Raw genomic sequence first — 14152 nt, forward strand, 5'->3', positions numbered from 1 at the left:
GGATGGTAATTTAGCTGCATATTTGAATACAGCCACTACAACTCATTCTAATGCATGTCATAACAGTAATTCCACCTCCTGCAATTAGATCATGGCTTCTGAAATCGTTCATTACACCATTTACACCACTGTGAAAGCACCACGGGACATGTTTTATCTTTCCTCTCACACACGAGTCTGTTGTCACCTCTTGAAATTTAAGACAGACAAATACTTAAGCATCAGATATGTTTATTAGACAATTCAAAAAGCCAGTTTTATTAGACAATTTGAAAAGTAGAATAGTTTTAATTTCCATGTTTTAATACTTCATCATCTCAAGAACCTGGCAATCACAGAAAATAAAAATAGTGTTTACAAAAGTTACAAAAGCTGCACTGCATTCCAAATTACAGAAAACATGGTTAGTTGACAAGGAAGCTTTATAAAATGCAGTAACAGATTTTCAGCTGATTATGAAACATAGTGATATTGCCATGTATGCATTCACAAAAATCAGCATAGTATCGAAATTAAGGCACTTTGGATACATAGTATTCACTTCCATATAGGAAAACAATTTCAGAGAAACCACAGTAAATTGCTACTGGTAGATAGTGACAGTATGCCCAGCACTGGCCATCAAAGCACCAGGTGTGTGTGAATGAATGAAAGCTCTTGATAAAAAAGGCATTGAAAAATTTTTTACCCTATTTGATATTAAAGACTCATTCAAGAAAATTTAAAGAGGTCAAGGAAGATTTCCATGATTTAAACACTGTTAAACACAATTTTTTAAAGTTAAACATTTTAAAATAGAAGTCCATGGTGAAAACCGCATGAATTTCACATTAAGGATTAGTGTGTGTCGCTGCTTCAAAAGAAGAAAAAAAAGCACTGACTTTCTCCATTCCACATTTACCTCCCATTTCATGAGGTACCCACCAACCACAGTAATATCAAAGGAAATACAGTACAACAGAATAATTTGTCAAAGAAGCAACCTCTCTTCAAGGCTGCACCTTCTAATCCTCCTTTCCATTTTAGATTGTCGTTATGTTTACTGCCTGTATCCCAGTCTGCCACAAGCACACTATTTACTAACAGATCTACAAATAATGATTCTCTAGCTTTAAAGAAAAAGTAATTTCCGCTGGTTTTCACACCACTGTCTTGAAAGAAAAATTTCATCGGTAACTGAGTCATTTTGTAACTTCTATTGCAGCCTTTGGTACGTAAATTCTAAGGAGTAAAAATACTCAAGAATCTAACCCTGCAAGCACACGTGTATTTTAACAGGAGTTAAAAAGAACTGTTAGTAATAACATTAGGCATTTACAGGATCAGGCACTTAAATTGTGTATTATTGTTGCTGTTTTACTTCACTAATTTGAATGAAAAATGCCGTTGTATAGGAAAAAAAAGCAGCTTCTTCAAAAATCAAAGCAGGACTTATACGTGGAAACTATGGTTAGTCTAAACAACCTGGCTCATAATTAGAACAAATAATTTCCACAGTAGTACTTTACAAATCAGCAGAGTCCAACAGATTTCACCTAAAGTCAGGAAGAAGACATTGTAAGAGAACTTGCTTATGCACGGCATCTTCACAAGTATATTCCTCTCATGTCTTGGATGAAGCATTAACATCCAGAAAAAAAACCCCTGCCCTTTAACGTCAATTCTTCTTTGACAAGAGTGACAGCCCAGACGCACTTCAGTATGAAATACAGCTACTCAGCATTCCTCAGTACTGAAGCGCTACACACATCTGAAGTCTCAATTTAAACATGTAATTAACCTTCCTGAAACATGATACTCCATTCCTACTTAAGTGATATTACTTGGACTGCAGAATGATTTCTGTATCCTTCTTCTAGGGCACTGAGCGTGAACAAAAGACCCAGTATCAGAGCACTCATGTAACATTCATTAATTTATGAACCTTTGCTCTGCACAGCAATCCACAGGACACCAGTTTGCAGTACATGAGTACTGAGAGAATTCTGGAGAGCAGCATAAGTAGTTCCATACAGCTCAGGGGGCAAAAAGCACTGTGTTGGTGAAGCTGCCACATCTTGTAGGGTGGATTCTACTACCTCCTGACACAATGTCCCTCATAGCTATGCAGGGTGATAACTAACTCACACAACTATAAAACACTCGTTTGCAATCTACCAGTCTAAAGCACTTCCGATAGTCACACATCCCCTATGCAGGAATTCAGCTTCTTACTTCACAGAGCAGAAAGCTCTTTACGTCCATTTTTCTATGAAAGAATAAACTAAGGTGTCTCTTCCTTTACCCCTTTGCAGATTACTGAGATGTCTTCTAGAGTTAGGGTCGTATCAGAATGCATTTTTACAAAACCACGTGCCTCCACAATCGCAGGATTCAGCAAGTCAAAACAGTAACACAGTTTACTTGTATAAGTGTGATTATGTAAATGTTTACTAGGATAATGCTATTTAAAAATATAGTGTTTTAATATAACAATCTTTCTTACAGACAAAAAAATAGTAGTGGAATAAGGATGTTTTAAAAGCAATGAGAACTGAGGAGATAAGAAGTCCTACTCAGCAGAACACTCTCTTCATTGCAATTCAGACATTTCACACATAAGAATACAGAGTTGAACTCTACATTGTGATTGCAAATGTCCTGAACATAGTTTCTTCTTTTGTGAACCTTCATAACAGAAGTAATGTCAGCTCTAAGCATTAAAGAGGCATTAAAATATATTATTCCTGTAACATAGCCACAGTTGTTAAGTTGAATAGGGACAAAGCCTGAGTAGCTTTGGAAGGGAATTATTTTTTAAATGAACACCATAAACAGAAGGAAGGATTTTAACCAGGGTTACTTTGTTTTTCTTTCATTGGGTAGTGAAAGAGTTGGCATAACCTATGTTTGGTTTTATGTTATCAAGAAAAAACAGTAAAATTGCAATTACTCAAATGAAAAGTACTCATTCATCCCTAATCAGAGCAGAAAGATTGAACAATACCAAGTAGGATAATCTTTATGTTGGCCTATTTTGATTATACGGTTAAAAAAAACCCCAGGTGACCAATATCACATGTATCAATGATACTACTGTGATTAAAAGTTAATGCGTATTAGTGAAAAAAATGAGTCGAACAGTTTATGTTTTGTAAACTTATTTGGGGAAAAATTTGCAACGGTGATTCCATTAAGACAGCTGTCACAAGGGCCTTCTCCCTTTGGCTGAAATGCATTTTAAAAAAGCATGTCATGATCTGATAACATAAAGCTACATGCATATGCCCAGCACGCACACGTATGTTATCATATATACACATATACACACACAGAGTATACATACGGTGATACATGCTGTAAAATATTACCAGCATCACAGCGATGTCCTACCACTGTTCCCAGCTAAAGTCATCTCCTCTACCAAACACAAGAAAAAAGCCTAAAATAGTAAGGAAAATGACTGCATTGCCAGCCAGCACCAGACCACAGGCTCCCCATTTGATCTGAAATGCAAGGAAATGAAACAGTCAAAGCACTTCTTATAAGATAGGTTCAGGCCAGTTATTTATATCCATTAGATAAACTAATCGAAATACTACAGAAAGGTGCTAAAAGCATAAAGCAAGAAGACAAACAATAAATAATTCAATTTATATGACTAATCATTCAATTAGCAACCACTCATATTATTAATACAAGACTTCAACAGACAGGCTAATAATGCTATGTTTTAGCACAAAATAATTACCTTACCATACAAGCCACTAAAACATACCCAAGTCATAGAAAAAAAATCTGGTAAAACTAGTGCTCTCCTTTAATTGCTATGCAACAAAGCAAGAGACAGTCTTTCAAATAAATGCCAGTAACAAGCACGGAAAACAGTACATGGTCTCAAAGGTAAATAGCTTTCTCTAACGATCTGCCCGACTAAGTTTACTCAAATAAGCAGCAAGTACTCTTAAAAGATGTAGCTCTGAATTAGAGTCCCCCCTCGTGGTCACTTCTGCGTCTGCCTACTGTCAGGTCCACAAAACCAAAAATGCAGTGTCAGGGAAATTGTGCATTACAAATAAATTAAGACTAAGCACACAAGTTTTAAGCAAAACTGAAAGACTGAAGGGGAAAACCAATGCAACACAGAAAAACGTCACTGGGTAGTTTGGGAGACAGGATGAAAGAGTTCTTGCCTTGCAAAACAAACGTGACAAAAGTCTCACCGCTGAAGAGCAGTTCAGAGAGCAAAGAGAAAAGAAGCTAGCAGAATTTCCTCAGACTTTAAGGGGACAAAGCATGAGCTTGGGAAGTGCTTTGAAAACCAGAAGGGTAGCTCTGGAAGTTTGGCCTTTTATCTTTTAACTGATAATGCACTCCAGTCACCAAGTTTTCAGCATCCTAAACGGAGAAAGCAGATATTCCGAGATAAAAATAAGGAAGGTGGCACAAGAAGCAGTGCAAAAGCTGATGAGACAGAGAGGCATGAGATGTAGGAGATAATATCCTGTATTGGACCAAAACAAATCTGGAAAAAAAACCAACTAAAAACTTTTCAGTAACGCAAGTCCTTTGTTCAGGTCAAAAAGCAGCATTGACAGACAAAATTTTATCGAAGTGAATCTAGAAACATCACAGTAACGAAATTAAAGACGGGATTTAAAAACAGCAACAGTGCAACTTGAAAGATTATACTCAGTAACTGATGCCTTACAATAAAAATTCGCAAACGGAACTTACCGCTTCAACCCGTGCAAGGATTATAGGAAATCCAAAAGCAGAAACAACAATTCCAGTTGTGAAGAAATACGCCAATTCCCTGCAGGCACTGCTGGCTGCATCACTGTCATCACTTACTCTTTTTGCAATGAAGTGGGGAATGGGGCAGATGAAGTAAAATATTAAGACAAACAGAGGCCAATATACACTGGGGAGGAGGGGAAAAAAAGGAAATACATCATCAGTTTAGATGGATGCTTCAATAAAATGTATCTTCAGTTTAGAAAAAGTAATTGCAATAACTGTAATCCTACTTTATGGCTTGAAAAGTGGATTACATGATTTAACCACAAGCTTTCACCCAAAGGGCCAATCCTACCTCAATTTCCCTGCACACAAGCACTCGTACGACCTCGCGTAGAGCAGGATCCAACTCTCTCGTATGACCAAACGTTAATTGATTTATCATTTGCATCACCCTGCTGATTCAACTCACATCACCGCCTCACAAAACCGACAGTCACCACACAGGGAACAGGAAATGCACACAAGCAGGACGGGAATCAAGAGCTTTCCCAAATTAGAGAGATCCTGGAGTATAAACAAGGCGGCTGTGAAGGCACACCCTCACGCTCTCATCAGCTTCATCCGGATTTTTAAATTTAATAGACATCCCAGCTGGAGTCTTGTGGTAGGAGGGTTGTTTAAAGAAACAGGGAAGTAAGGGGAAGAGTTGTGCAACGTTAAAAATGACTATTTAGCAAGATGGCACTGCTTTTCCTGAAAAAGTGTAGAGCTGCTTTCAGTCGTTTTTTGGATGTAAGCACAAGTACTGGCTAAGGAGGTGGTTGGAAGCAGAAAACCTTTAAGGTCCCTTCCAACCCAAACTATTCTGTGATTCTAGGATTTAATCACAGTAAACTGCCACGCATCAAGAGCCAGAAAACAGGTGACTGCTGAGAGCCCCGAACAGCTCGATTAAACGCGATTACCACCTCAATTAACAGCTACAAAGGGGAGGGAAGTTTTGGAAAGGAAGCCGGCCCGCTCACCCGTAGTACTCCAGGGCGCAGCCCAGCATCAGGAACGTCAGCCCGATGGCTCCGCTGAAGGACAGCGCCACGAGAGCTGCAACGGCACAAGGCAGGCCGTGAGGCGGGAGCCGCCTCACCGGTTACCGGTTATCCCCCCCCACCTCCGCCCCCCGCTGAGGCAATGCCTGGGAAGGGGAAGGGCAGCCCGCTCGCTCTGCTCCCTCCGAGGGAGAAGAGGGCCCCGGCCCGCGGGCGGGCAGCGGGCGGGCAGCGGCTGGAAGCTGCCGACTGGGAGCTCCGGGCCGGCAGCGCTCGGTACCTTTGATACCCGCCATGTTCGCGGCGCTGACCGACGCCGAGCTGAGGTGGCGGCGGGCAACTTCCGCCTCCCGGCCACTTGCCCCGCCCCTCCCGCGTCACGTGAGTGGCCGCCTTAAAGGGCCGGCGCACCTGGGGGCGGGTCCCTGGATGCCCCGCCCCTCCCCCGGGAGGGGCGGGGCTCGCGCTGAGGCAGCGGGAGGGCCGCGGGCCACCCGTCGCCATGGTGACGGGCGGGGTGTCGCCGCCTCCAGTCACGCCGTGGGGCGGGTGTTTAACACCACACCCCCCCCCAAACATCCATAGAGGTTGTTCTATATGGTGTGTATGTGCGTAAATACATGTATATCCGTGTGCACAGGCACGATTTAAACACATAAATGCGGTTTTAAAGCGCGCCCACCCCTCAGTCACCGCCATTTTGCAGGCTGCTTCCGAAAACCCCCGTTTTCACCCCCAAAACCAGGCCCAGGCGCCTGCGTGTCTCACACAGTGCTGTCTCAGGGTCTGCGTCATCCACCCTTCTGCTAATCCTCACCAAGAAAGGCATGGCTTTTTTAGAGCAGTATTTTTCAAACCTTAGATTTTTAAGATCCCGTTTTTGACCCAAGAACAGCCTTTTTTGAGGGAGATTTTGCACAGCCCTTTGGATACGCCTCCCCGGAAAGGTCTGCTTCTGATGTCTCACATCTCTGCCTATCAGCGTTTCTTCTCGTTTCATATCTTTGCTAATGCAGACTTTTTCCCAATGTCATTATTAACTTTAAATAATTTAGAGCCAAGAAGACAGCCTTATTAAAAGAGCAGGCTTACGTAGCTCAATGCTTCAAGTGAAAACTGTGTTATGTGCTACATTTGCTGACTTGCTTGGCTGTGGCTCTCCAAAGCGTAGTAGCATAAGAATAGCAAGTGACAAGTTGTTTCCAAAATGTCTTAATTTGGGAAAAACCACCTGGAATGCCAACCTGTAAATTGCCACACGGCCTTAGTGACCACTTCAAAGAGGCGACACTGTCACTGGCCAAGGCACACGAGTCCTAGCGTGGGAGCAGATGTACGATTTAAACGTTGTAGTCTGGTCACAGTTTGTGAGCGGCAAATGAACTCAGCATTTCTGGGCTTATTTTGAGACAGAACATGATGTAGAGACCCTTTCGCTGTAAGAGCAGAACAGATCCTTCGGCTGTCATCAATAAGCAAAAAAGCTCTAGGAGTTTCAATACAAGCTTACATCTTGGTACAACTGCTGCTCATGTAAAGGGCTTTGGACCTACAATAAATACACATATATGCACTGGACTGAACTTGCCTAAAAAATCAAAACATAGAAGCAATTTAAGTTACCATCTTCTGTTTCAGCTGGGTTGAAGGGTTTTTCTCTTAAGCACGAAAGGCTGAATCTTTACCAATTGCAGATTTTCTCTAAATTAAGCCCTTATGGTTCTTACAATCTGCTTGCAGTAATGGGAACTGGCTTCTTCATGTAGCTTGTTTGCTCTTGAGGAAAAAAAAGCTCTAGGAAAAAAAAAGCATTTGTCTCTAGATCAAGTAATTTATGGCTACCTTTTTGTGTACCACACAGGTCCCACCCAACTCTGCGCTAGAGCAACGGACAGAGGTGTTAGTCATACATGTAAGACACTGTAGACAAAAGAAGTTTCCATTTACCGTACATGGACTCAGTGTTGCTTATCCAGCATTTACAGATAAGTTACTCTGAAACGTGTTTAAAGCAAGAAGGTAGGGGTTTTTTTTCCCCATAAGCACAAAACATACCTGACTATGTTAATTTGAGCTTTTTAATGTATGTACAAATGTTTTAGACCAGTCACAATTTCATTGAGTATATACTGTATTTACAAAAATTACAATAATTTAGTCAAACAGTAAACCTGAACATTGATAACCTCTGTCACTACCAGATATGAGAAGAAATTTTTTTTTTAGTTAACTATTTTGATATACATACGTCCTAATACTTTCATGCATCCATAAAAACATTAGGGATGGAAGTAATCAAAACTTAGGTGGGGTAGGAATTCTTTTGGTAGATAAAGTTTAATGATGGATTTGTATTTTGTGAATGTATGAGTATTCAGAGTTATGTGCCATGACAAACTCAATACAAAGCTAATGTAGTTTTCATCATTAAAAAAGTACGTTATAGTAATGAGATCATTTTTATTATATAGGCATAGGTCACAATATCTACAAATGTGAATGAGAAACAATAAACCAACAAATCACAGGAACATGATTCACATTCCAGTTATCTCTTTAAATAAGACGAGCACATACTGGATCAAAACATTAATAAATAACATCCAGTTTGTTACTATTATCTTAAGGTCTTTTATATAAAAGGAGACCTATGTGTTGGTTTCACATTTTCAATTAATGGTAGTAAATAATGGACCAATACAACAAAAGGATGACTTTTATACAGAAAGCAATGTACTTTGACACACTGTCTGCAGTAAAAGTTTTGCCACTTGAAAATGTAAGTGCAACAACAAGTGGATTGTCTTTAAAAACCACCAGCTTTAAAGACTCACATCAGATGGCAACCTGTTCCTTAAGCAGTAAATACAAATGATTTCCTGCCCATCTTCTGAATATACCTGCCCTTTCAAAGCTCAAATACGGATACAACATGTTGGTAAATAAACTGCTAGCTTTACTTATTCTACAAAAGGAGAATACCAGAATTTGGGGTGAAGAGTGTAACTTGCTTTTTAACTAGGAAAGATGCTTTAGCATCAGAGATATTTCCTTGTGATATTATTGCTTTGGTCCAATATAAACTTTTAAGATAATCAATTTGCACTGTGTTTACCTCAAAAATCAGACCTGGTCTACAGATGTCTGCATGACAGCTTGTACACTGTGATCTGAAAAGTGAAGTTGCAACAGGTTGCATTCTGCCAAGAGCCTTTGCCAAGTGCTCTGGAGCTGATAAAGGCATAGAGGTGATATAAGTGGGCTGGAAAAAGTCTTCTGAATCCTCAGGAAGGGAGGTGTTACCTATAGACTGGGAAGTTTCTAAAACTTTGCAGCAGAGTTGTAGTTTGTTGATATTTCTTTTGTTTGATGGTTTCAAGCTACTGATGAGAACTTCATGGAAAATGCAGTACATGCTCATTCCTCACTTTTACAAACGTGGATTCACCCTTCCCCCCAATTCCCTGTTCCCCCAGAACTGCTGTTTAAGAAACCAACATCAATTACTCATTGCTTGCTTTAAAAGACACTTGCTCCATAACACTGAGGAATTTCTCCTGCACATTTCACTGCTGGACTGTGAGGTGAAGTACAGTGTTAATGCGTAAAGCAGCAGTCAGCTGCCACACTGATCTAACCCAGGATTCAGCTTTGTCTCTATTCAGCCATACTATACTATATGAGCAATTAAGCAGCAAATGGTGACTGTTAGAAGTGTGCCTAAACCACATCTGAGCACTTAAATTTGATAAAGTTTGACCCAAACCTAGGAAGAAAGTACATCGAAGTTTGGGCTTCACCACCAGTTATTGAACTCAGCTGAAGTGTTGCCATATCACATATCACAAAACAGTAGGAAATTCACCAGCTACACTGTGTCAGAGGCAGAACAATTCCACCTTTTCCCAGAATGTGTTCTCTCTTGCCCCACTTAAATCCAAAGAAAAATATAAAAAGTTACAAGAAACTGTAACCCCGTGGCTCTCATATGGCAAGCCAGGTGGCTAGAGTTCCTCTGAGCTCAGGATTCTTGATACAAGTGTAAGGAAACCTTTCTCTTGTTCTTCATGATAAGTATTAGGCTCTTAGTTTTCTGAAACTTCTGAACTTCCAGCCAGAGTTTGGTTGATCTGTGACATTTGTGACAAGAGACTATATAAGCACTAGCACAGGTCTGTAGTGGAGACTGAGAAAGTACCTAATACAAGGGTTTTTGTCCTTGGTTTTCAAATTCTGACCAGGCATCATTTAGCTCCATAAATATCATCTTTGCATATTGTTCATATGGCTGCCCAGTAGCCTGGAACAAAAACAGAAAGAGGGATGTCACATCTACCAAGTCAAACTACAGAAAGTTGACATTTGAGCAGCTAGATTCTCCAGCAGTTATCGTTCACTTTCCACGAATGGTTTTCACTTATTCTTTGACAAGAATAAGCTACTGTTGAGGGCTGCTTACCTTGTTTACAGCTTAAGAATTTCTTGGCTCTTTTGCTCCTCAGAGCTGATAACCCCCCAAGTGTGACAAAGCACTGCAGTTCCAAGGGCAAGAAAATTTAAGCTAGGCTTTGCAAGAGGCATTTTACCTGCACTGAAGGGAAAGAGCCACCACCTGACACAGTTCCTCGATAAAAACAATATTCCTGCAAGCCTCTGGGCAGCCCACATCTTCTCAGGTCTTGCCCACTGCCCTGAAACTCTCAGGACCTCCATTTCCTTCAACGTGGAAGCCTCATCATCACCACAGGGCTTCCCAGATGGCATCATTACACTCCAGTTGGCGAGTGCAAGCAGCAAGACCACAAGCCACAAGTTGGATAATCGGATAACCCTATTCTTCCGTTTTAGAAGTTGGATTTTAAGACCCCTGTCCTTTCATATGCCTTTATCACATCTGCATCTCCTTTAGCAGGCACAATATTCTGGACTGTTGTTCACCACCAGTATGGCTTAGAGTCAAAGTGAGGGTGACAAAGGCTGAAGATCTGAACCTCTGTTGCTTGGAGCAGCATGTACCAAGCACAGTCTTGGGGTTGCGAGTAGTCAGAGTTCTTACCTTTCAGAAACCAGCAAAAATCTTGAACTACTACCTTCTACAAAGCTGTTTGCACCAAATAAATTAAGCAATCACATTCAACACTTTCTAATTAAGAGAACAGTGACAATTTCTGAACAATGTGAAACTAGGAAAACCTTACCTTGTCAGGATGAACGACAAGCACTGCCCGCCGGTAGACCTTCTTCACTTGCTCTGGCGTGACAAGATCTGCCATACTAACAGGTTTCCACTTGGTCTCCCCTGCCCATAAGACTGTGTGCATTGTGGACAGCAGGGCTCTTATATTTCTCTCCTTCCCTTCAATCCATTCCAGGACCTGGAGAAAGAATGTGAGTCTCAATTTATGCCTTACATTACATATTCCAGTAGGAAAAAGTTTCTTCATTTGAATAGCAATGACTCCAAGGAGCATCTTATGTTTCTTTCCAAGCTTTAGAAAACCTTTGGAAGATATTTGTCAGTCTCTACTTTGTCATTAATTTTTATATCACTGCTTGAAAGTTAAGACACACCTTGAAGAACATCCCTGTTAAAAATAGAGTTGGTAATGCTTATGAACTGTCATTAGATGAAATAGTCAAAAGGTAAATGAAATGTTGAACTGTTTGTCTCTTTAGCAAGCTTAATTGCACACCTAAAGTAAGCTCAACTAGAACTCTGCCGTGGATGTTTATCTTTTGTGCGTGTCTGGAGTTGGGTCTTCTAAAGGCTCATGTTGAAGGTTGGCTTCAATACAAATCTCTCTAAGCTCCAAGTCAGAAGCCTCAGCTCTCTCCACATGCCTATTTGCTACCTGCAATCCAGCAGTCAAATAAAGCAATAGGTAGTCCAATTTCCTAGGTGATATAGTCCCCCTTAGTGGTTGCCATCTTAGCCTACGGCTGGGAAAGGGGAGGAGGAAAGGGAAGTAAACATGAAAACCAAAGCGTAAATAGTTGTAACAGTTCCAGTCTGAACTGAAGTGACTCAGTGAAATAAAATGCATCACAGCAAAGGGACTTGTACTGGGAAGGGAGAAGCAGATGGGTGCTTCAGTGATTCGGCAGCTTGCTGAGGGGAAAATGTTGCACACATTAAGTAGTACCACAAGAATCACTGAAGCTTTCGGATTGGGAAAACTGCTGCCCACTTGATGGCCTGACAGCTGTCCGGCTTGGTTACAAGTGGCTGACATTTGTGTTCAGCATGGTTGCTGGCACACACTTCCCAAAGGTTTAAACCTTTTCACAAGGTTTAAAAAAAAAAAAAAAAATTCACTCATTCTGTTTTCTAGAAGTTTGCTTGTCTATTGCTTGGGATTTTCTTCTCAGTTCTCTGTCCTTCTGTAATTGTAATTCGTAGTTTCATATTTCAAATGTAGAGCAGGACAGACTGAACTTCCAGTCATAATAAGTCTGTGGTTTGGTAATTTATTGAGGAGAGATGAGAAAATTCCAAAGCAAGCAAGATTAATGAGGCAGAGGATTAATTCAATTAGCTGTGACTGATAATCAGGGCTGGAGTGATGTGGAAGGCCAGCAGCCCTGACAGTAACACTGAGCAAGCCACTATTTGCCACCATCTGGTTTAGGACAGGAACGTAACCTTGGAGTTTTAAATCTATTCCAAAGGATGTTCACATCTCCGGGGAAGGCACGAGAGTTTATTGTATGAACAAACACCAGGAAGTTCTCGCTTTCTGCCCCAAGGCAATCTCATCATGCGGAGAACACCCCTCACTTCACCAAAACCCACGTTCGGCAGAAGTACTGGTGGAGATGGTCACCATTCTTACCTGGTTTATTTGTAAGAAGCTATTTCAGAACAGAGCTTTTACAAACTTACAACTATCTCTAAGTAGTATTTCTCATTCTGATGAGACAGTGGAGGTTCTTCCAGATATTCCCCAACACCTGCAGGTTATGACTTTGTCTTCCTGGTCACACTAGCTCACCGCTGTCTGGCTTGCGAACGGGCGCCATGGCAGTTTGCTTTATGGACACCTGCTTTATGGAAAGCAAGCAGGAGAGATAGCACACGGTCCTTGGGATCCCACACTGCTGTGGAGGCTGCGTGCTCAAGGAAATGCTAAAACAGGAGGACAGCTTCTGGCACTAAAGGATCTGAAACATTTGCTCAGCTGCCTCACATGCAGGATGGCTGGTGGCTTACTGCCCCCTCCACCTTCCAGGCACAGTGTTTCAAGCAGCCTCCGGCACGATGAGAATGAAAGACACATTGAGTGATTGCAAAAGCATAAACAAAAATATTGCTTACTTTTAGTTTTTCGGGGTCCATCTCCTTAGCCATTTCTTCTTTTCTCATCTCAGCTATTGTTTTGGGGCCCTTCTTGTCCTTGTGAGCATTAAAACCTTGACCAGATAATAGATCTTCAAAATCTGCAGACACTTTTGGCTTTGACTCTTGAAAAGCAAAAAGATTTAAAGTTCTTATCACAATACAGATTTATTTAACACTGCTTTTCTACCCAAGCCACCCCCCACACTTATCCCTATGACAATCCCCCAGTGCTAATGAGTGTGCACGTTTCTCACAAAAGAGGTATAGGCTAATGTTACTTTTGAATTATTGTTATTGAAGCCCATTTGGAATACAGGATTTACTAAGTATTAGCACGCATTAGAGTCTAGGACAGGACAACTAGTGTTGGACTTTATATATCATCAAATGATCAGGATGACTTACTTGCTTAGACCCTGACCTGTTTAAGGTGTTGGAGCGTTAAAGCAATATTAGAAGGAGCCAACCTTTCGGATGCCGAACTCAGAAAAGCTTACCAACATTAGCTGGTCCTTTTCCACGTTCGTTTTGTGCTCCTGGCATTGCAGAGAAACTCACGTTGTAATTGGGCTTGTTCTGGGGCGAGGCATGAGGCATGCTAGGCTGGGCTTTGGGCTGCGCCTGCTGCCAGCCGTAGCCCGCTCCTTGCTGCCAACCGCTGCCACCCATGGGCTGGGGAGAGGGTTTCTGTGGCGAGGGGGGGAATCCTCCTCCCATGCCTGTCGGCGTGGTTGGTTTACTGGCAAACGAAGGGCCACCTGCAGAGTACGGGGAAAGGAGTGCGTTACCAAACGGTGTACTGACTTGCCTTCTGAAAAGGGAACCTAAACAAAATCCCCCCAGGCAGCTGGCTTCTAGTTTCAGCTCTGTCACAAACTTATTTTTGCAACCTTCAACTTCCCTGTCACTGCCCTGTAAGCTGCTTAAAAGGCCGCACCTCCTTTTGATGATTGCACAGGAATTGGGATAGCGACTCATGGGAGAAAGGCAGTGAAAGCTATGCGCAGCTAACTGGGACCACAGCTGCTGCGTGTTACGGTGGCAA

General features: G+C 41.6%; 2 protein-coding genes across 6 annotated transcripts in view; both read right to left on the reverse strand.

Annotated features, from left to right (window-relative positions):
* Positions 1–214: 214 nt before the first annotated feature.
* On the reverse strand, positions 215–6130 carry LEPROT (leptin receptor overlapping transcript). Of its 2 annotated transcripts, none has more exons than XM_074831804.1 (4): positions 6049–6130; positions 5748–5823; positions 4717–4903; positions 215–3485 (listed from the first exon to the last, which is right to left on the reverse strand). In XM_074831804.1, the coding sequence occupies exons 1-4, from the start codon at positions 6062–6064 to the stop codon at positions 3369–3371; spliced, it is 396 nt and encodes a 131-aa protein (XP_074687905.1). In that variant the 5' UTR covers positions 6065–6130; the 3' UTR covers positions 215–3368. The 2 variants fall into 2 exon arrangements, with proteins under 2 accessions (XP_074687905.1, XP_074687906.1); XM_074831805.1 differs by lacking the exon at positions 215–3485 and adding an exon at positions 3492–4377.
* A 1698-nt stretch (positions 6131–7828) lies between these two features.
* The window catches only part of DNAJC6 (DnaJ heat shock protein family (Hsp40) member C6), a 52710-nt gene continuing 46386 nt past the window's right edge, over positions 7829–14152 (reverse strand). For all 4 annotated transcript variants that reach the window (XM_074831808.1, XM_074831809.1, XM_074831806.1 and 1 more), the window contains 4 exons: positions 13605–13865; positions 13084–13229; positions 10967–11143; positions 7829–10068 (listed from right to left, as the gene is read on the reverse strand). In XM_074831808.1, coding sequence (XP_074687909.1) covers positions 9967–10068; positions 10967–11143; positions 13084–13229; positions 13605–13865 — 686 coding nt within the window. In that variant the 3' untranslated portion in view covers positions 7829–9966. The remainder of the gene's footprint in view (positions 10069–10966; positions 11144–13083; positions 13230–13604; positions 13866–14152) is intronic.

Source organism: Strix aluco, chromosome 8, assembly GCF_031877795.1.
Source record: "Strix aluco isolate bStrAlu1 chromosome 8, bStrAlu1.hap1, whole genome shotgun sequence".
NCBI lineage: Eukaryota > Metazoa > Chordata > Aves > Strigiformes > Strigidae > Strix > Strix aluco.

What these genes read in the sequence shown, in the direction of transcription:
- LEPROT (XM_074831804.1), bottom strand. An exon ending in TGCGCCCTGGAGTACTACGG is followed by an intron (nt 4,904 to 5,747) that starts GTGAGCGGGCCG and finishes CCTCCTCCCCAG; the next exon opens with TGTATATTGGCCTCTGTTTG. An exon ending in TCCTTGCACGGGTTGAAGCG is followed by an intron (nt 3,486 to 4,716) that starts GTAAGTTCCGTT and finishes CTTGCATTTCAG; the next exon opens with ATCAAATGGGGAGCCTGTGG.